The sequence below is a fragment of the Polypterus senegalus genome, chromosome 5 (genome assembly GCF_016835505.1).
Source record: "Polypterus senegalus isolate Bchr_013 chromosome 5, ASM1683550v1, whole genome shotgun sequence".
In the NCBI taxonomy this organism is placed as follows: domain Eukaryota; kingdom Metazoa; phylum Chordata; class Cladistia; order Polypteriformes; family Polypteridae; genus Polypterus; species Polypterus senegalus.
This window is the reverse complement of record NC_053158.1, coordinates 183,393,851-183,412,352: the sequence shown is the minus strand read 5'-3', so window position 1 is coordinate 183,412,352 and position 18,502 is coordinate 183,393,851. Positions and strand designations below refer to the sequence as shown.

Below are 18,502 nucleotides of genomic sequence, written 5' to 3'. Positions count from 1 at the left end.
GGCACCGCTCATCACCAGGCCAATACCATCCCTACAGTGAAGCATGGTGGTGGCAGCATCATGTTGTGGGGTTGTTTTTCAGCGGCAGGAACTGGGAGACTAGTCAGGATAAAGGGAAAGATGACTGCAGCAATGTACAGAGACATCCTGGATGAAAACCTGCTCCAGAGCGCTCTTGACCTGAGACTGGGGCGACGGTTCATCTTTCAGCAGGATAATAACCCTAAGCACACAGCCAAGATATCAAAGGAGTGGCTTCAGGACAACTCTGTGAATGTCCTTGAGTGGCCCAGCCAGAGCCCAGACTTGAATTCAATTGGACATCTCTGGAGAGATCTTAAAATGGCTGTGCACCGACGCTTCCCATCCAACCTGATGGAGCTTGAGAGGTTCTGCAAAGAGGAATGGGCGAAACTGGCCAAGGATAGGTGTGGCAAGCTTGTGGCATCATATTCAAAAAGACTTGAGGCTGTAATTGCTGTCAAAGGTGCATCGACAAAGTATTGAGCAAAGGCTGTGAATATTTATGTACATGTTATTTCACAGTTTTTTTTATTTTGAAAAAATTTGCAAAAACCTCAAGTAAACTTTTTTAAAGTTGTCATTATGGGGTGTTGTGTGTAGAATTCTGAGGAAAAAAATGAATTTAATCCATTTTGGAATAAGGCTGTAACATAACAAAATGTGGAAAAAGTGATGTGCTGTGAATACTTTCGGGATGCACTGTATAGTGTGGCCAAATCGTTTTACATTTGACTGCTCTACCCAGATCATTTATATTTAGAAATCTTGATTCACCCCTAAGTAATCTGTGTCATACTTTTGTCTCAATCTTAAAATTTTTGGAAGAAAAAGCTGTTTCTTTCATCCTAATCGACTATGTAAACCAAGTTTTTTTTGTGCATTTTGACAGTTTTTCCATCAACATAACACTAGTGTTTATAAGATTGTTGTTTAATGGAAACTTGAAAATATTTTGTAGATAGTTTGAGATTTAGGAAGAAACAGCTATTTCCACTGTTGATATCTTTTTTTTTTTTTTTTTTTTATAGCTTAACAAATCTGGTGACTCTTGAGCTCAGGGAAAATCTCTTGAAGTCCCTACCGACGTAAGTACTATTTTACTCTTTCTGTACTTTTTCTATTGTTTCTTTCCTTTGATGTAGGGCAGTAGAAGGCTAGGCTACCACTTTACCTTTTACCAGTGTTTCATTTCCTGTTTTGGTCCGAAAATATAAAATTTTTTTATATATATCTTAAGGAAGTGAATGAGTGGCTCAGTCTTTACAAGTAATGGGAAATAATGTGAAATAGGTTATTGTTAAAATGTTAACTTATTAATACTGAGCTACCAAGTTAGTGTAGGCCAACATAATTAAGTTTATTGTCTGTTATAACAAAAATCACCCTTTAGAATGATTTTATGTTCCTTTTCTAATTTGACATAGCCTTACTTTGTGTTTCTTAATTAGAAATGAATTCTTCCAATATATGAAACATGTCATTTAATTTGGTATTAGGCAATATGTACTCCATCTGTGATCATTGCACGGAGTCAGGAATTCTTTCCAGCCTAGATTTTTTTTTTGCTGAGTAAATCTTAAAAAAAAAAAAAAAAATTAGATCAATTAGATCCCATTATTCTTGCACCTATTTTTTCTTTCAATATATTCCTCAGCTGTTTTATTATAAGCATCTACATAATAAGCATCAATATAAAATTAAAAGTGTCTTTTAGAATTTTAGACTGAAGTAAAGGTAACATTGTTTTCCTTTATGAGACAGCAACCTGCTGGAACAAGTTGTTAAGATAAACTATGGGTTCAATTATAAACAAAACTCATATTAAAATAAGAGATTGGTTACAGCAAAGAACAGTCTAAGACATGTAATCCTTCATCGTGCTTGTGCAGGATCTGACCAAGGAACTACAGAATTCTGTAGCTCCAGTATTACATAAATTTTCATGTGTTTACTATAATGGAAATGTAATCCTAAACAAGAGTTCTATGCCTGAGTGGATACCAGAGTAGAAACTATTATTGTCTAGTAAGAACATTGCTGTCCCTTTTTTTTGTCACAGACCCAGACAATGCAAGAAGTTATTATTAAAATCTTATCTAGACAGGTTAGATTAACATAAGACTATGTTGACATTAAATAAAATATTTTGGGTGAAAGTTGAATATAGCATTCAAACAAGGCAACCTTTTCCCAACTCTCAGGGTTGTAAAAGTGTAATGATTGGGGTTTGTGTAGAACAATGAAATCACTGAGGGAAAGAATACATTTTAAAAGTGAATATTAATGTATCCATTTGAATGATAAAAACTTTCAGAATAAAGTTTGAAGATTATTGTCTATTTTTACCATCACTGTTACTCTGTGCAAAGGAATAGCTGAAATGAGTGGTTTTACTTGAGAAGGTCGAGACAAAATCCTAATCAAACTGAAATACTGATAGTATTTATTACCAAATGTCAGCAATTCTTATAAGATACCCTAGAAACTCCCCTAAGATGACATAGTCTTGGAAAGGGGAATGGGGTAGAATGTTTAATTGGTAGTGAGACATTAATATCTTCAGGAAATGTTTGGCAGTTTTCGTTGCAACCGAAGATATGCCACCAGTTGATAAATCCAAAGGTGCACATTCTTTTTATAGAAAAACGGTGAGCATTGGATTAATTTGTAAAAATGGAGGATATTTCAGTAGATTCTTTTTGGGTTACATATTTAATAAGAGTGTTCCTATTATTTGATCAATAGATGAAGATAAAATCACTTTTTAGGTCATTAATGCAGGAATACAGAGTAGATTTTGAAGAGTTTCTTATATTTCTCACATGTGAAACCTAAATTGTAATGCTAGCTGAAACAGTGAATTAATGTGGAGGGTGCTAAAACAAATGATAAATCAGTTTTATCAGCTGCATTGTTAATATTTTAGGTATAATATTCATTTTAGGGGTACCTCTGCTTCCTTCCAAAAGCATATATTATAGTTTAGTCAACTAATCTATATTGAGCTGTAAATTTATAATGCCAGATATTATTTTTGCACCTGTTTATGCAATACATATTTATTAATTTTCTCTCTTGAGGATCAACATTGAGGTGTTTATATGTTAGAGGCAGCTGCTCCTGCACTTGGCTTGTGCCATTGTAACAGTTTTGATCCTCTAATAGGAAGTAATGTTGAAAAACTAAATAGATTTTTGTATTAATAAAATGTTATTATGAAGTGGACAAAAGCATAAGTGTTATTGTACTGTGTGTGTGTGTGTTATTTTTTATCTTTTAGGTCGCTTTCATTCCTTGTAAAGCTTGAACAGCTTGACCTAGGCAGCAATGAACTTGAAATCCTGGTAAGAAAAGCCAGCCTAATTTGCATACTGATATCTTTACTGACAGAGATTTTGTGCAAAATGAATGTTGATTGTAATTGTCAATTGCAATAGTGTATTTCACATAGACTTATGTTACTCAGCAGTCAGTTTGAATATTTTTTGTCTTAAAAGAAGAGTCTAAGTTGATTTTGTCTAGAAAACACATTTACTACTGAAATCGTTTTAAACACAAACATGCAATAGAAATGTATTTTGCTCAGTTAAAGTACCACTGTTCAGCATGTAATTAATTTTTTGGTCAGAAACCTGTTTATTTGCATAGTTTCACCCGTTTTTTTTTTTTTTTCTTTTTCCCTTTTTACACACCCCAGCCAGATACTTTGGGAGCATTGCCAAACCTCCGAGAATTATGGCTTGATAGGAACCAGCTGTCTTCATTGCCACCGGTAATTAGAACACATTATTTATAGGTCAGGAGTTTGTTTTGAAGTGTTGTTCTGTCTAAATGCATATTTTGAATTCCAAAGTAATCAAAACATTTTAATATATGTGATTGTAATACAGGAAACACTCATTTATGGCCATGCCAAATCACTTGCCTAGTTTCTCCAGTATATTTTTTCTAATCTATTCTTATCTGGCTGTTCTTTTACTTTTATTTTCCTACTCAACAAGGAGCTGGGAAATCTTCGGCGGCTAGTATGCCTTGATGTGTCTGAGAATAAGTTGGAGCAACTTCCTAAGGAGCTGAATGGCCTTATGGCACTTACTGATTTGCTTTTGTCTCAAAATCTGCTGGAAACTATTCCTGACAGCATTGGTAGGAAACATAACTCACATGTATAAAATGATTTCTAAGTTGAACAAAGTTTACTCTTAAATACATTTTTTGCATAGTTTATTGTTTTACCTTTTGCACAGCATTACAAAGTATAAATTAAAAAAATGCATGCATCTCAATTTATTCAATGCACTTGGCTGAAATGTTTCTTTTGCTGTTTAATTCAGAAACAGTAACTGTTTTAAAGTTAAGTACAAGATATTACACCCGAGAATATATTTTTCATACACTTAATAATAGCTGTGCGTTTTACAGTTTTTGCTGCCCTCTATAGTTACTGTTGGTTAACAACAGAAATAATGCATTTTTCTCTTTTCTTGTCACTTTTTTTGTTAAACAAGTTGCTCTAAGTAATAATAATCTTCCTCTCATTCCAGGTTGTCTGAAGCAACTTTCTATTTTGAAGGTTGACCAAAACCGGTTAACCCATCTTTCTGACTCCATCGGAGATTGTGAAAACCTGTCCGAACTTATGCTGACAGAGAATCTTCTTACAGTGAGTGTCACACCTTCCACATATCTCCAGAATTTCTCTATTAAAATAAGTTTTAATATTCTTTTTGTGCTTTTATTCTCTGAAAAGAGTATTTAAAGCTTGGCTAATCTTAGATTTATTTCTCTAGAATATTTTCAAACATAGTTTGTATATCAAAGTACTACATCAAATAAAAAGTTACAAGAAAAGAAGAAGTGTTAAATTATGTAAGAATAATATGATTAAGTAACAAAAAAAGTTAATCAATTTGGGCCTATATAACATAGGTATAATTAGTAGAAACATCCTCAAAAGAGTCCTCATATATAATATAATATATTGTAAGTCTCTAAAGGTGAGTATGGTGATAAAGTCAAATCACTGGGAGAACATAAAAAAGAAAACCAAAATAAAAACATTTTATATGAGCCAGAGAAAATAAAATGTGTAACAGTTGTGGACCAAAGAGCATCCAGCCCCAACTGTCCATTCTACCCAACATACATGTTCTTCAGTCATTCCTCATTATTTCTAAGTTTTGTGCTTGAACATTCAATGCTGGGGGTCTCGTGAACAGTCGGGGCACCTGCCTTCATTCGACCATGCACAGTGCCTTGAACAGGTGGTGGTGATGTTAAACCTCAGTACAGGAAAACTAAGAAAGTGAGGCCTCCGTTTAAATTTCTTATGCTTAAAGTTTACACAGTACATGTCTTTAAGTTTAGTGGTAGTCTATATTAGTAGTGTGTTTATTTTTTTAATTTAATTTTTGGATACAAGTGTAATAATTAACCACTAGTTTTTGGTATAATTATTATTTTTACCCACCTTCTGTATTTAGACATTGCCCCGCTCTCTGGGAAAGTTGAAGAAGCTGACAAATTTGAATGCTGACCGGAACAGATTAACTTCCATACCCCTAGAGTTGGGAGGCTGCTCTAATCTAAATGTACTCTCACTTCGGGACAACCGTGTTACAAAGTTGCCTTCAGAGCTTGCTAATGCAACTGAACTTCATGTTTTGGATGTTGCTGGAAACAGGTGAGCACCTTCACTTTAGATCGTTTTTTTTTCTTACATGTAGTTGAAGTTTTGATAATATTTAAAAAAAAAAATTACAAGCACTACTCTGATATATTTTGAAATACAGAGACTCAGACATGTATGGTGAAACAAAAAAATATATATTTTTTTTCTTTTGGTCAGAATAATTTGAACAGTCCACTAATGAAATGAAATGGAAAATGCTTATTTGATGTTTCTGAGACTCACTTTATTTATTGTATTCTAGTATTTATTTCATAGCATGCTGAAGAATCCTACGAAAACATCCAAATGTAAAAGAACTGTAAATTTCCATTTCCAATTCTTTGTGAATTATAAAAATTTCTACTAGATTGAAGTTTTTAGATAGGACACAATTCAATTTTGTATTCAAATTAAGTGTTTTATCAAAGAAAAATGCTTTTATTTTTACTGGAACATTTATTGTTTCATGTGGTGTTTGTCCTATGTGGAAAATACTACACCTTGTTATATCTGAGACTTACCATCATAATACAAGGCAAAAAAGACCACATACTTTTTGATCCAAAAAAGAAAAAAAAATTAAATAATAACAAAATGCAAAAAACTATTTCCATTAAATAACCAAAAAAATATGTCCAGAGAAAGAAAGGCCTAAACAAGTAAGGAGCAGCAGCTTACAAATATGTATTTCCCTCAGAGGTCATCAGCATTTTCCTTGCCTTTCATTGCTATTCATTGTATGAACTTTATTGTCTGCTGTTACTAGGGCCAAACACTATGTGTGTATATCTGTTGGTTGCTGTAAATCCTTGGCTGCCTTCCCACAGCAATACAAAAAATAACTGCAAGATGGAATTTAACCTACAAACTTCAAAAATCACAATTCTAGTACAAAAGAAAAAGCTGTAAGATCTCAGTATACCAGTTTTACTGTTTAATGTTAAAAATGTGTTACCTTCTCTTTTTTTACTTTCCATTGCCTGCTTTGTGCATTTATTAATGAATGGAAAAAAATGTTTAATTACAATATCCATATATAGATTATACTATTATTTGTTATAATGGGTATCTAGGAGAAAAGCTAAATGAGTGCCAAAAATGTTTATAGTTCACAGGTATACCAGAAATATGACATTAAGGCATTGCTCAATTGATAATGTGACATTTTATGTTGCTTTCAATTTTTTGCATGCCTTAATCCAGAGAAATATATGGATACATGAGACATACCTTTAGGTGTCTTTTAAGGCATAGCAACTTAATAGAGCTTTCAAAGTACTTGTAATTCAAGCAATTTCATTGGTTTCTTATTTGTAATTGTTGTATCTCTTAGGCTACAAAACCTACCCTTCTCTCTTACTAATCTCAACCTTAAAGCTATGTGGTTGGCAGAAAATCAGTCTCAACCAATGCTTAAGTTTCAGACAGAGGATGATGAAAAGACTGGAGAAAAGGTTTTAACATGTTACCTTCTACCACAACAACCTTCACCTAGCCTTGGTAAGCTATCTCAACAGTGTAACTACTCTCCTACTTATAAGGAAAATACTGATAATAGTTTTGTTTGTTTGCATTCAATGATATGTATTTGTAAACAGAAAGTTGCTAAAGTGGATTTACCCTTTGATGTATTGGGATGTAAACACTGAAATACAGTATTTACTATATTTCTTTTAGAAATTTAATTGACAGTAATTTGTATCTTGACATTGTAATTCAGTTGAACATCCTTAAGAAGACAGGAAGTCAGCATTTTGGTTTTTTTTCCAGAACCTAATAATTGTCACTTTTTTCTTAAATTTTACATCTTGCAAACTCCAAGTTTTTGTTTTTGTTTTTTTTTTAGTTTTCTGAAGTGTAAATATTTCTATTAAAACTTCTAAACGGCATTAAAGGCCCACCTGAAAATACCTTACATTTAAAATGATTATTACGATTGCTTTAGGGAAATTTGCAACAGTCGGTTAAATTTCTTTGTCATTCAGTGGATTTTATGGGTTAGTGAAGCTCTTTTCAGTTTACCACAACAGACAGTGTGGTATAATGGAGAAAGAACTCTAAGCAGCAAGGTTGCTGGTTCATTACCCAACTCAGCCCAATGTTGTGGCTATGAGCAAATTATCTAAACTGCCCATTCCTAAACTGTAAACCTTCTTATTCTTCTTTCAGCTGCTTCTGTTGGGGGTTGCCACAGCAGATCATCTTCTTCCATATCTTCCTGTCTTCTGCATCTTGCTCTTTTACACCCACCACCTGCATGCCCTCTCTCACCAGATCTATAAACCTTCTCTTAGGCCTTCCTCTTTTCCTCTTGCCTGGCAGCTCTATCCTTAACATCCTTCTCCCAACATACTCCTCACTTCTTCTCTGCACATGTCCAAACCATTGCAATCTCGCTTCTCTGACTTTGTCTCACAACCGTCTTCCATGAGAACCCTAAATCCAATGAGGACTGTTTCATTTATGTTAGGTAGAATGCCCAGAGGGGACTGGGCAGTCTAATGGTCTGGAATCCCTACAGATTTTATTTTTTTCTCCAGCTGTCTGGAGTTTTTTTTGTCTTTTCTGCCCACCCTGGCCATTGGACCTTACTCTTATTCTATACTCTTATTCTATGTTAATTAATGTTGACTTATTTTATTTTCTTACTGTGTCTTTTATTTTTCTTTTCTTCATTATGTAAAGCACTTTGAGCTACTTTTTGTATGAAAATGTGCTATATAAATAAATGTTGTTGTTGTCCAACTTGAGCTAACCCTCTAATGTACTCATTTCTAATCCTGTCTGTCCCCGTCGCACCCAGTGCAAATCTTAACACCTTTAACTGTCTGCTGTCCTGTAGACCTTCCCTTTAACTCTTGCCGATACCCGTCTGTCACAAATCACTCCTGACACTCTTCTCCACCCATTCCACCCTGCCTGCACTCTTTTTCACCTCTTTTCCACAAATACCCGTTACTCTGAATTGTTAATCCCAAGTATTTAAACACATCCACCTTCACCAACTCTACTCCCTGCATCCTCACCATTCCACTGACCTCCCTTTCATTTACACACATGTATTCTGTCTTGTTCTTACTGACCTTAATTCCTCTCCTCTCTAGACCAAACCTCCAACTCTCCAGGGTCTCCTCGACCTGCTCCCTACTCTCACTACAAATCACAATGTCGTCAGCAAACATCATAGTCCACGAGGACTCCTGTCTAATCCCGTTTGAGAAAGGGCTCAGAGCGGATCCCTATGTAATCCCACCTCCACGTTGAATGCATCCGTCATTCCTACTACAGTTTTCACCACTGTCACACTTCCCTCATACATATCCTGTGCAACTCTTACATACTTCTCTGCCACTTCTGACTTCCTCATACAATACCACAACTCCTCTCGAGGCACCCTGTCTTCGGGACAAAAAAAACAACCCTATGACTCCCTAGCAGTTTTACTATATTTGTGGACTTGGAGTGGCGTCAGCTAATTCTTATGAATTGCCCAATGCAGAGGATGAGGACTCATCTCATACTGGCAATACCATATCTTAGCCATATTACTGGCATATTAGTACCATTAATCTTTGTCTCGAGAAAAATATTATTACTTCTTTCTGCTGGTGTATTCATCCAAGATAACTTACAACATTTGAAACATACAGTTAGTTACATTTCTTTTGTTTGTTTTTTTTTTCAATTGGAGCCCAAGCAGTTGAAGTAAGTTGCTCATGGACTCATAGTCTCAGTAACAGGATCTGAACCTGCAACCTTTGGGTTTGAAATCCAAAGTCTAAAGCCTTAACCACAATCCCACATTGCATGTTGTAAAGAAAAGCACTTTTTATCCACCTCAGAAATGGAACATGTGCCGTCAATTTGGAAAAGCAGCAGCAAGCTGTTGCACGATTTTCATATGGAAGCTAAAGTTTACTTTTGCAGTCTTAATCTCAAATCATTAGACAATTTCCAGATTCTGAGAACAAACCCCCAACTCTGCTCCTCAAGTGTTTATATATACTTCTTGCTTGTTCCATGTTGGTACCTTGATCATCTCCATCATCATGAGGCCGAATGAAATTAGATGATTGTGAACATTGCTGATTAATAATGAAGACTGTTAAGAGGGATATTTTTGAAACTGTTTATGAAAAGATTGTCTGTTGGTGCTCAGTGCATTTTTTCACTTCATGCATAGTTTTTTTTTTTTTTTTTATAATTACACCTTTCTTAATAGTTTGATTTTTTTCATATTATTAGACCTACTTTGTTCGTTTTGTTTTGTATTTTATACATTTAAAATCTAGAAATATGTATTTAACTTTATTTTAAAGTATGTCGCATTTCAGATTAGTTTATTACTATGGTGTAGCTTGTCTTTTGGTGTAAACACACAGTTCAGATATAAGAGTGTTTAAACAAGTTAGTTTTGTGTCCCTAAACCCATTTCCAGAGAATCTTCTTCAGAACAGCGTTGATGAAAGCTGGACAGACACCAACTTGAACCGGGTCAGTGTAATTCAGTTTCAAGAAGAGCCCAAACCTGAAGAAGAAGATGAAGAGACTGAATCGGAGCGTAAGGTAAAAGATTAAATTGCAGTGAATATTAATTTTGCATTTTATATTAAACTTCTGAATCTTTTAATACTATAAAACTGCATATGCATAATTTGCTTGATGTGGTGTTACTGCTTAGTGAAGACATATTTTTCAAAGACACATACATATGCTCTTTATTGCTTTTTTCATAAACTGAAGAATGTAATCTCATATTGTAAATATTACAGTAACTATACATATCAAACAGTGTGATCCACTGTCAAAGTTATACTATTAAATATATAACCTTTTTTTAATTAAAAGGTTTTATAGCAGCATTCTTAATTACAGTATATGACACTAAACATGTATTTTAGAATATGTAGACCTAAACATGTGTTTCTGTGTGTTTGTTCAGTATACAAAATGACACCAGTGAACCTGTCTCTACCAGATTTTGCACAGATTCCCTATTTGTACAGGGTAGGATTGGTGGCTTATGTTTCATCCAGAATTTAGTTGGTTCCTACACCTTAACCAGTGCTTGGTTACCCCTGTTCATTTTTGTTTGGTATGCAAATCCACATTGTTGAATCAATGTCCAGTAATTTTCACATGGATTTAACATTAGAACTGTGAATAGTCATAAGCTATATTTTATTACAAAATGGTTTAGGCGTCTCTGGGTTACCCCCTACTAGAGATGTATGTATTTATGTATTTATACATATACACGCTATACGCTGTGTACACACAGTGTGTGTGTGTGTGTGTATGCAAACTATATAAAAAAACATAATGTAGTTTGTTTTTTTTTGTAGACAATGTATTCTTTTTAAAATGAGTAAAAGAACAACAGGAAAACAAAAGTGTAACATCAGAATGTGAATAAAGTCTCCATCCCACCGGAGCCCCCCACTCCCCCTTTCAGAGATGGCTAGAGAAAAAAAAAAGTGAGAAAGTGTTACAGTATGCCCTACACAACCTGATTATAACAAAATATGCAATTTTTAACAAGTGCATCTCCTTTTTCTAAGGATGATATTGTGGAAGGAGAACTAAAATAAATACGAGCTGTTGAAAGTTTTAAAAGAAATAAGTTATAAAATAACTTTCTCCAAGAATTTATAAGACTTTGGTATTGTTGCCTTTTCCAATGAGATGCCAAAAGGATCTTAACAGCTAAAGGACATACTGACATCAAATTCTTATTGAAGAATAAAAAGGAGTACAATGAAAAATCAAAAAGTAAAACAAAAGCTTAGGAGAACCAGGAATAAAGACACCCAAACAAGCGGATAAGAGGCGGAGACGTAATCATGCCTAGATTTTCTTAAATATGTGAAATGCATATGAAATAATAAAACCTAATTTATTAGAGCTAGACTTTGTTTGGTATGGATTGAAAAAAAATAGTATGTGTCAGATGCTCCTTCAAAGCTAGACTGGTTTCATTAGAGAACCATCACAGTGAATATTATTAGATCTTCAACCATAAGAGTCTATAAGTAAAATAGTAATTCGGTGTTGATACTTATTTAATTTAGAACAATTTAGATGACAACGGGCCATTCAGCCCAACAAAGCTTGCCAGTCCTATTCACTCATTTCTTCCAAAGTCGAGTTTTGAAAGTCCCTAAAGTCTTAACTGTCTACCACATTGCTTGGTAGCTTATTCCAAGTGTCTGTCGTTATTTGTGTATAGAAAAACTTCCCAATGTTTGTGTGAAATTTACCCTTAACAAGTTTCCAACTGTGTCCCCGTGTTCTTGATGAACTCATTTTAAAATAACAGTCTCGATCCACTGTACTAACTCCCTTCATAATTTTAAACACTTCATGTCACCTCTTAATCTTATTTTGCTTAAACTGTTTTTCTCAGCTCTTTTAATCTTTCCTTATAATTCAGCCCCTGTAGCCCTGGAGTCTGGGCCGGTTCTAGACAGGCATATATGAGGGGGCAGACAAAAATGTGAAGGGGGCACATGGTGGCGACGGAGGCAAGAAAGGGGTGGGGTGTGGTGGTGGGAGTGGTTGTATATGGTACTCTGGAAAACTGTTTTTGTCATGTAATTGGATTGCACTTTGTCAGGCCTCTACCCTAAGACCTGTCCAACTTGGGTGTCCCCTCTTGAAGGCTAAGCTTCTGCTGGTGTAGCTCTTAGGGTCACCGAGGCACACAAACCCCCTGACCACAATAAGGTGGCAATCCCTCAGGAGGAAAACTGAAAAATAAAACAACAAAAAATAAAATATTCTTCATCAAATTATAACAACTAAAAACATGACATTTACCTTAACACTAGAATTACCAGAGCCTACGAAAAAACTCGTAATTCCGTCCCACCTTAAATTGCTTCTTAAATCCCTTCACACCTCTCCGCCAGCGTCCTTTGTCTTCTAAATGTGCTGATAAAGAGAAGCTAGGAGCAGCCGGCTATTCCATCCCCCCTCCAATTTAGAACGTGCACGAACTTCTCTCAGCTCATGCCTTGATTGAGTATCTGGGAGTGAAGTGGAGTTTTAGAGTGGAAATAATAGATCGTTATTGGAGCACACGCATTTCTTGTATGTTCCGTTTCTGCAGTAATCTGTGTAAACACATTGTTAAAACAGAAATGTTTTTTATATTCTAGTAGTAGATGACAAAATGTAGGCATACACGATATAATGTATGAAGCCTGAAGTCCAAATAGCAAAGAAACATTTTCACAAGAATAACAAAACAATTGCGCTTTTATTCAAAAATATAACTGCAGAAACAAAAAGCCGCCTTAACATGCGACATTGACAGACGTTTATTGTAACTGCCTCCGTGGTTCAATAGAATAAGTTCCCGCTTGGGAATCAAAAGGTCACGAGTTCGATCCTGCGCCACTCCGTTTTGACAAGTAAACTGCTCTTAGTCTTACTATTTTAGAATAAAAACATACATTTGATTTCAGTCTGTAACAGCTGGTGCAATTTATGATCCTTGTAAAGGTTAGCTTTTTTTTTTTTAATTCACTTTTCATTCTCTCAGTCACGTTCAGAATCAATCCATACAACCCCATCTGACACGGCTGTTTTCACTAAAGACGCGCTATAGCTCTGTAGTGTACCACGATGCATACTAACGCCCAAACCAAACGCTGGCGAAGCTGCCGCCTTCGTATCTCACCATCACTTGCTTTTCTTTTTATTCAGTTTTATTGAGTGTTCCTGCCAGTCCCCGCATGTTGCTGTATGCTGTTTCTTTTGTACTCCAGGACATGCAGAGGAAAGAATGGTAAAGAGCAGTAACTTCAGCGCTATATGCAATAATCAGACACTCCCCATCTGCCCGTGTCGTTCAAACACAGGAACATATATTGGTGTAAAAGTATAACAAAAGTGCACTTTTATTCAAGTGCACTTTTTCCATCGCCCCTTCCTGTAAGAAGCAATGTACACACTTCTCTCTATGCTGTGGTATCTATTACACACCTGAAAGAAAGAGACAATATATGTGAAAATATAATCGCACTAATGCAACATTATTTGACAACGAACAGCATCAGATCTGGTGTGAATTTATGCAGGAACTGGAAATTCTCTGATGCGGGACCTTCCCCCAGGGAAGAAAGTACAGTGTCAGGTGCTCATTCAGTGTAATAGGAACCATAGCACAGAGAGTTGTGTGCACTGCAACAAGTACACGTGTCGTAAATGTAGGAAGGACGGTCCTTGGGTGTGTGGGAACTGTTTATTTATTATCCATCCAGATCTTTACAACCAACAACATAAAATTTATCTTAATTGGATGGCCTAATTCTCAAATAAATTTGCAAAATAACGAGAATAAAAGAAGACCTCTCAATATAGGCAATATTTACAAAACTAAAAAGGGCTCCTACAATTCGCAAACTAATTTGTAGAACACAACAGATTTAGAACAGAACATTTTAACTTTTTTCTCCTTTTTTTGTCTTTTTGCCTTGTTTTAAGCTTGTTTGTTTTGCAAGCAACTGAACTCTCTGTTTGCAACTGAACAGCTCCACTCTCCTTTCTCCTCAATCCACTCTACAACAACAGTCTCCTGTTTCCCTTTGCAAAAACTCTTACAAATTCATCCATATCCAAGTTATTTGTTATGGACTTCTCATGGGCCAAGATCACCAAATTCCTCTTTCTTTTATGTAACATGGTGTGACTATAGGGGGTTAGGACCTGTGACAAAGTGGAGAAGGAACTCTCACACGATGCTGAAGACACACCAATTACCAGGGCTGTTACATACAATTTATGCAACTCAAGAGAGGCTTCCTTGTACTCCTGCAGGAGTTTACACACAGTGGACAGGTCTGTTTCCTTTGAACATTTTTTGAGCAGCATCTGTTTTGCCACAAGACTTACAACATCAGCTTCATTGCCAGCCATCACAGCCAGAGGGTGCAACAGGGTGTGATCTAGAAATGCGCTAGATTTGGGTGCAAGACTAAATATGGCTATCATCAGGTCAATATTCTTGTGTGAAAATCTAGTTTCCATTTCTGATATGGCCCTGTCAAGGATGTTGAACAGGGATCTTTTTAGAGACTGATGGGGGGAAATGGTAGGGTCACCAGAGTCTGTATGGTCCAAAGTTGAGAGCACAACACTTTGACCCAGGTGTTTGCTCATTGTTCTCCTTCTCTTTGTTGGATGTGACTCATCCTCAGCAGGAGATGACACTCCCCAACAGTCATCCTCACGGATGTTTTTTAAGGAGTCCAGTGCTGCACTAACAACCTCAGAAGCACTGCACAGATCAACTGACTGAGACTGTAGAATAGCATTTGCTGGTTTTAAGACACCAAGCACTGGCACTGGGAACTTTCCAATCTCAAAGAAGTGATGCCTCTTAATTTGGCATAGCAGGCCTGATGCCTCGGTGCACAGGTCAACTGCAGCATCATCATCCTCTGTCATCTCAGATAGGATACTAAGGATTTGTTCTTGATTGTCCACAGTGCACCTTGTCACCTCATAGTGGCTTGTCCATCTGATCTCAAGCAGCCTTTTTAGACAAGGTGCATCATGTTTATTGAGCACATAGTGGTGGTGAAAAAAGTTGTAGAGTGAACTAGATAGGCTAAAAAATCTTTTTGCACACGGCTCACTCTGCATGGCATGCACAACCACTAAGTGCAGTTGGTGGTTGTAGCAGTGGATGTATGGGACATATCTGGCAAGCCTCTTAGGAGCAGAGCTTGTACACCATCTCTAACCCCACTCATCACCGAAGCCCCATCATAACTCTGGGAAGTATACTATCAGCACTGTATCCAGCATCAGAAAGGTGTAACAGAATCTCAGAGGCGATGTACTCTGCATCAAGTTGTTGCAAGTCAAGCAACCCAATAAGATGCTCCTCTGGCATGGAATTTCTGACAAACCGTATTATCACAGACAAATTTTCCACATTGCACCTATCCCTGGTCCCATCACTTTTGAGGCAAAACCCTGCAGAATCAGCACTTTCATATTTTTCCTGACCTCTCCAAGCACCATGTTAGCCAGTGTTTGGATAATTTCATTTTGGATATCCTTAGATGTGTATTTTGCACTTTTTTGGGATACCCTTAGCAATGCTTGCTAGCTTCTTATCCTTCTCTAAGGTATATTCCATCAGTTTTAGAAAAATACCTGAAGATATGTCATCATCATTACCCGGTACATCATGTCTCAAGGTTTCTGCAGTTCCACGGAGCCCCAACTCATTTACACAGAGAAACCTTATAGCACTACCAATACTCTTGACATAGTAATGGTTTTTTCAAGTTGTGTTTTACCAACCAACATTGAATCCACAGTCCCCCTGTGGCCTCTCTGCTTTTATGCTCAGTCCAGATGGTTGAAGCATGCACATGGTTGTGGCTGGACACATGCCTCTGTAGCCCCTTGTCTCGATCAAGTGCTGCTTTCCAGTTGTTAAAACCAGTTAAGGTAAAAACTACATCCCTCTCATTAACAGTGCTTCCATATTTCCGACAGGGGAAACGGAAGCATGCATACTCCAGCCATGGTTGTGTGCGGTACCAGGCAGGATTGAATGGTCTTAATGTTGTATCACCAAATACACGTTTGAGATAACTACCCAGTATTGGCTGGGATTGATGTATTGCCATTTAAGTCACTGGGTAGCTGAGCGGGTTGCTTTGGGGCAGCAATTGTTGGCAGAGGTACAGGAGAAGCAGTGCCTGTTGATGCCACAGGAGTAGACCGGCTAGCTGCTGTCTCTGATGTACCTGTACCAGCAGCAGCATCATTGCTACTGCTATTGGTACAGACAGGAGCAGCGGCACACTTTTTAAAAGCTTTGAAAAAAGGATGCATCTCACAGCATTAACTTTCCCTTTGTGAGCTGCTGAAAGCTGGGGTGGAAAGTGAATAAACTTTACTAAAATCGCTGTGATTACATCAGTATATGAAACGAGAAAACAGTGCAGAGTTGAAAGCTGGGGCGGGGCTTCGTGTTGGGGTCTGACAGACACGGGTCCTCCAGTCGGCTCTATGCAGCAGACGGGCTCATAGTGGTGCTTGTGGGATCGAGAAAGAAACACTTCTCTACCAGACTGAAACTGTGAGAAGATCAATGGACTAGTCCCCTATTGACTGTACAAATATAGATGTATTTTTTAGTTGTTGTTAATTATCTCACGAGTTGCTATGATTTTGATGACAGAGATTTGCTGCTTCCTCAAAGCCTCCCGCTGTTGCACAGCCCTGTCTTCTAAGAAACCTGACACCGGGTCATTTGTATACTAACAGTGATTGGATGTTTAGCTGGGGGGAGGGGGAGTGGGGGATCTCTACCGAGTGCTGTGTGAGCCTGCGCACAAACAGAGCACAGAGGGAAAGAGCGAACAAACCTATCATCTCATTTGTGCCTTTTCCAGTGGATTTTTCAGCTACTGTAGTAAATCTTGTCCATATTCAGTTTGTGGGTAATCCATTATTTTCTTTCTCAACTTCTTAAAGTTTGATATAATGGGGCAGGACATTTGTTTAAGGGGGCATCGCATAGAGCCGGCCCCTCCTGGAATCAGTCTAGTCAATCTTCTTTGCACCTTTTCTAGTGCTGCTATGTCCTTTTTGTAGCCTGGAGACCAATACTGCACACAGTACTCCAGATGAGGCCTCACCAGTGCATTACAAAGGTTGAGCAGAACCTCCTTGGTCTTGTACTCCACACATCATGCTATGAAACCTAACATTGTGTTTTCCTTCTTTTTAATGAATTTGCAAAAACCTCAAGTCAACTTTTTTCATGTTGTCATTATGGGGGTGTTGTGTGTAGCATTCTGAGGAAAAAAATGAATTTAATCCATTTTGGAATAAGGCTGTAACATAACAAAATGTGGAAAAAGTGATGCACTGTGAATACTTTCTGGATGCACTGTATATGTACTCACTAGCCTCCTTAAGAACTCGAGGGTAAATATTTTCTGGTCCTGGTGATTTGTTTGATTTCAGTCTATTTAATCCCAGCAGTACTTCTCCCTCTACAATTTCCAAATCCCTCAGTACCTTCAGGGTGGTTATCCACTTGCTCACTTGTGAACACCTCAGAAAAATGTAAGTTTAGGGCATCCACTATTTCATTGTCTGTATCTTTTAATTCCCATTTACTATTTCTGATGCACTTCACCTCCTCCTTGACTGTTCTTTTGCTACTAAAATACTGAAAGAATCTCTTTATTAAACTAATGTATGCACATCCCATGCAACAAATATCCACCTTAATAACCTCAGTAGATGTCTCCGACTTAAAGTTTAAATCCAAACAATATATTGGATCTCTTTTCGCTGTTCCGTTATTTCACCGAGTAATAATTTCCATTTGTTTTCGCTAATGCGATCTTTACAATCATTTTTTTGAGACTTTAGAATTTTATTACTTTCATTAATTTAAACCTGCTCTGCATGAGTATCACGCCAATGTTTTTGGACCTCTTTACGACGTTCTACTTTGTCATCTACTCTTTGTCTTTTATTTCCAAATGCGGGACATGAAAGGATCTCTCTGAAAAAGTCATGTCTTGTCCCAGACTAAAAAGTCTCATCTCATCCCAGAATTTTTTTTATATAATAGAGAGATGTATTTGACAATTGCAAATTTATAGATTCATTTACTGCAAGCAGGTTTAATTTGACAGTGAATGTTCTGATTAAAAAAAGCAATCTCATTTAAGTTCTAACTCTCAGAAAAATATGTATGTCGTTTTTCACATCTTGCCACAAATATAAATTTAAGATTTACAGTTGTCAGTTACATTCTTG

The 18,502-nt window shown here is 36.7% G+C and overlaps 1 protein-coding gene across 18 annotated transcripts in view; it reads left to right on the top strand.

Annotated features, from left to right (window-relative positions):
* scrib (scribble planar cell polarity protein) overlaps positions 1-18,502 on the top strand; it is a 281,005-nt gene that overhangs the window by 96,498 nt on the left and 166,005 nt on the right. For all 18 annotated transcript variants that reach the window (XM_039753714.1, XM_039753729.1, XM_039753727.1 and 15 more), the window contains exons 5-12: positions 1,053-1,109; positions 3,305-3,368; positions 3,722-3,796; positions 4,026-4,170; positions 4,569-4,687; positions 5,508-5,707; positions 7,029-7,195; positions 10,134-10,261. In XM_039753714.1, the coding sequence (XP_039609648.1) occupies positions 1,053-1,109; positions 3,305-3,368; positions 3,722-3,796; positions 4,026-4,170; positions 4,569-4,687; positions 5,508-5,707; positions 7,029-7,195; positions 10,134-10,261 (955 nt within the window). The remainder of the gene's footprint in view (positions 1-1,052; positions 1,110-3,304; positions 3,369-3,721; positions 3,797-4,025; positions 4,171-4,568; positions 4,688-5,507; positions 5,708-7,028; positions 7,196-10,133; positions 10,262-18,502) is intronic.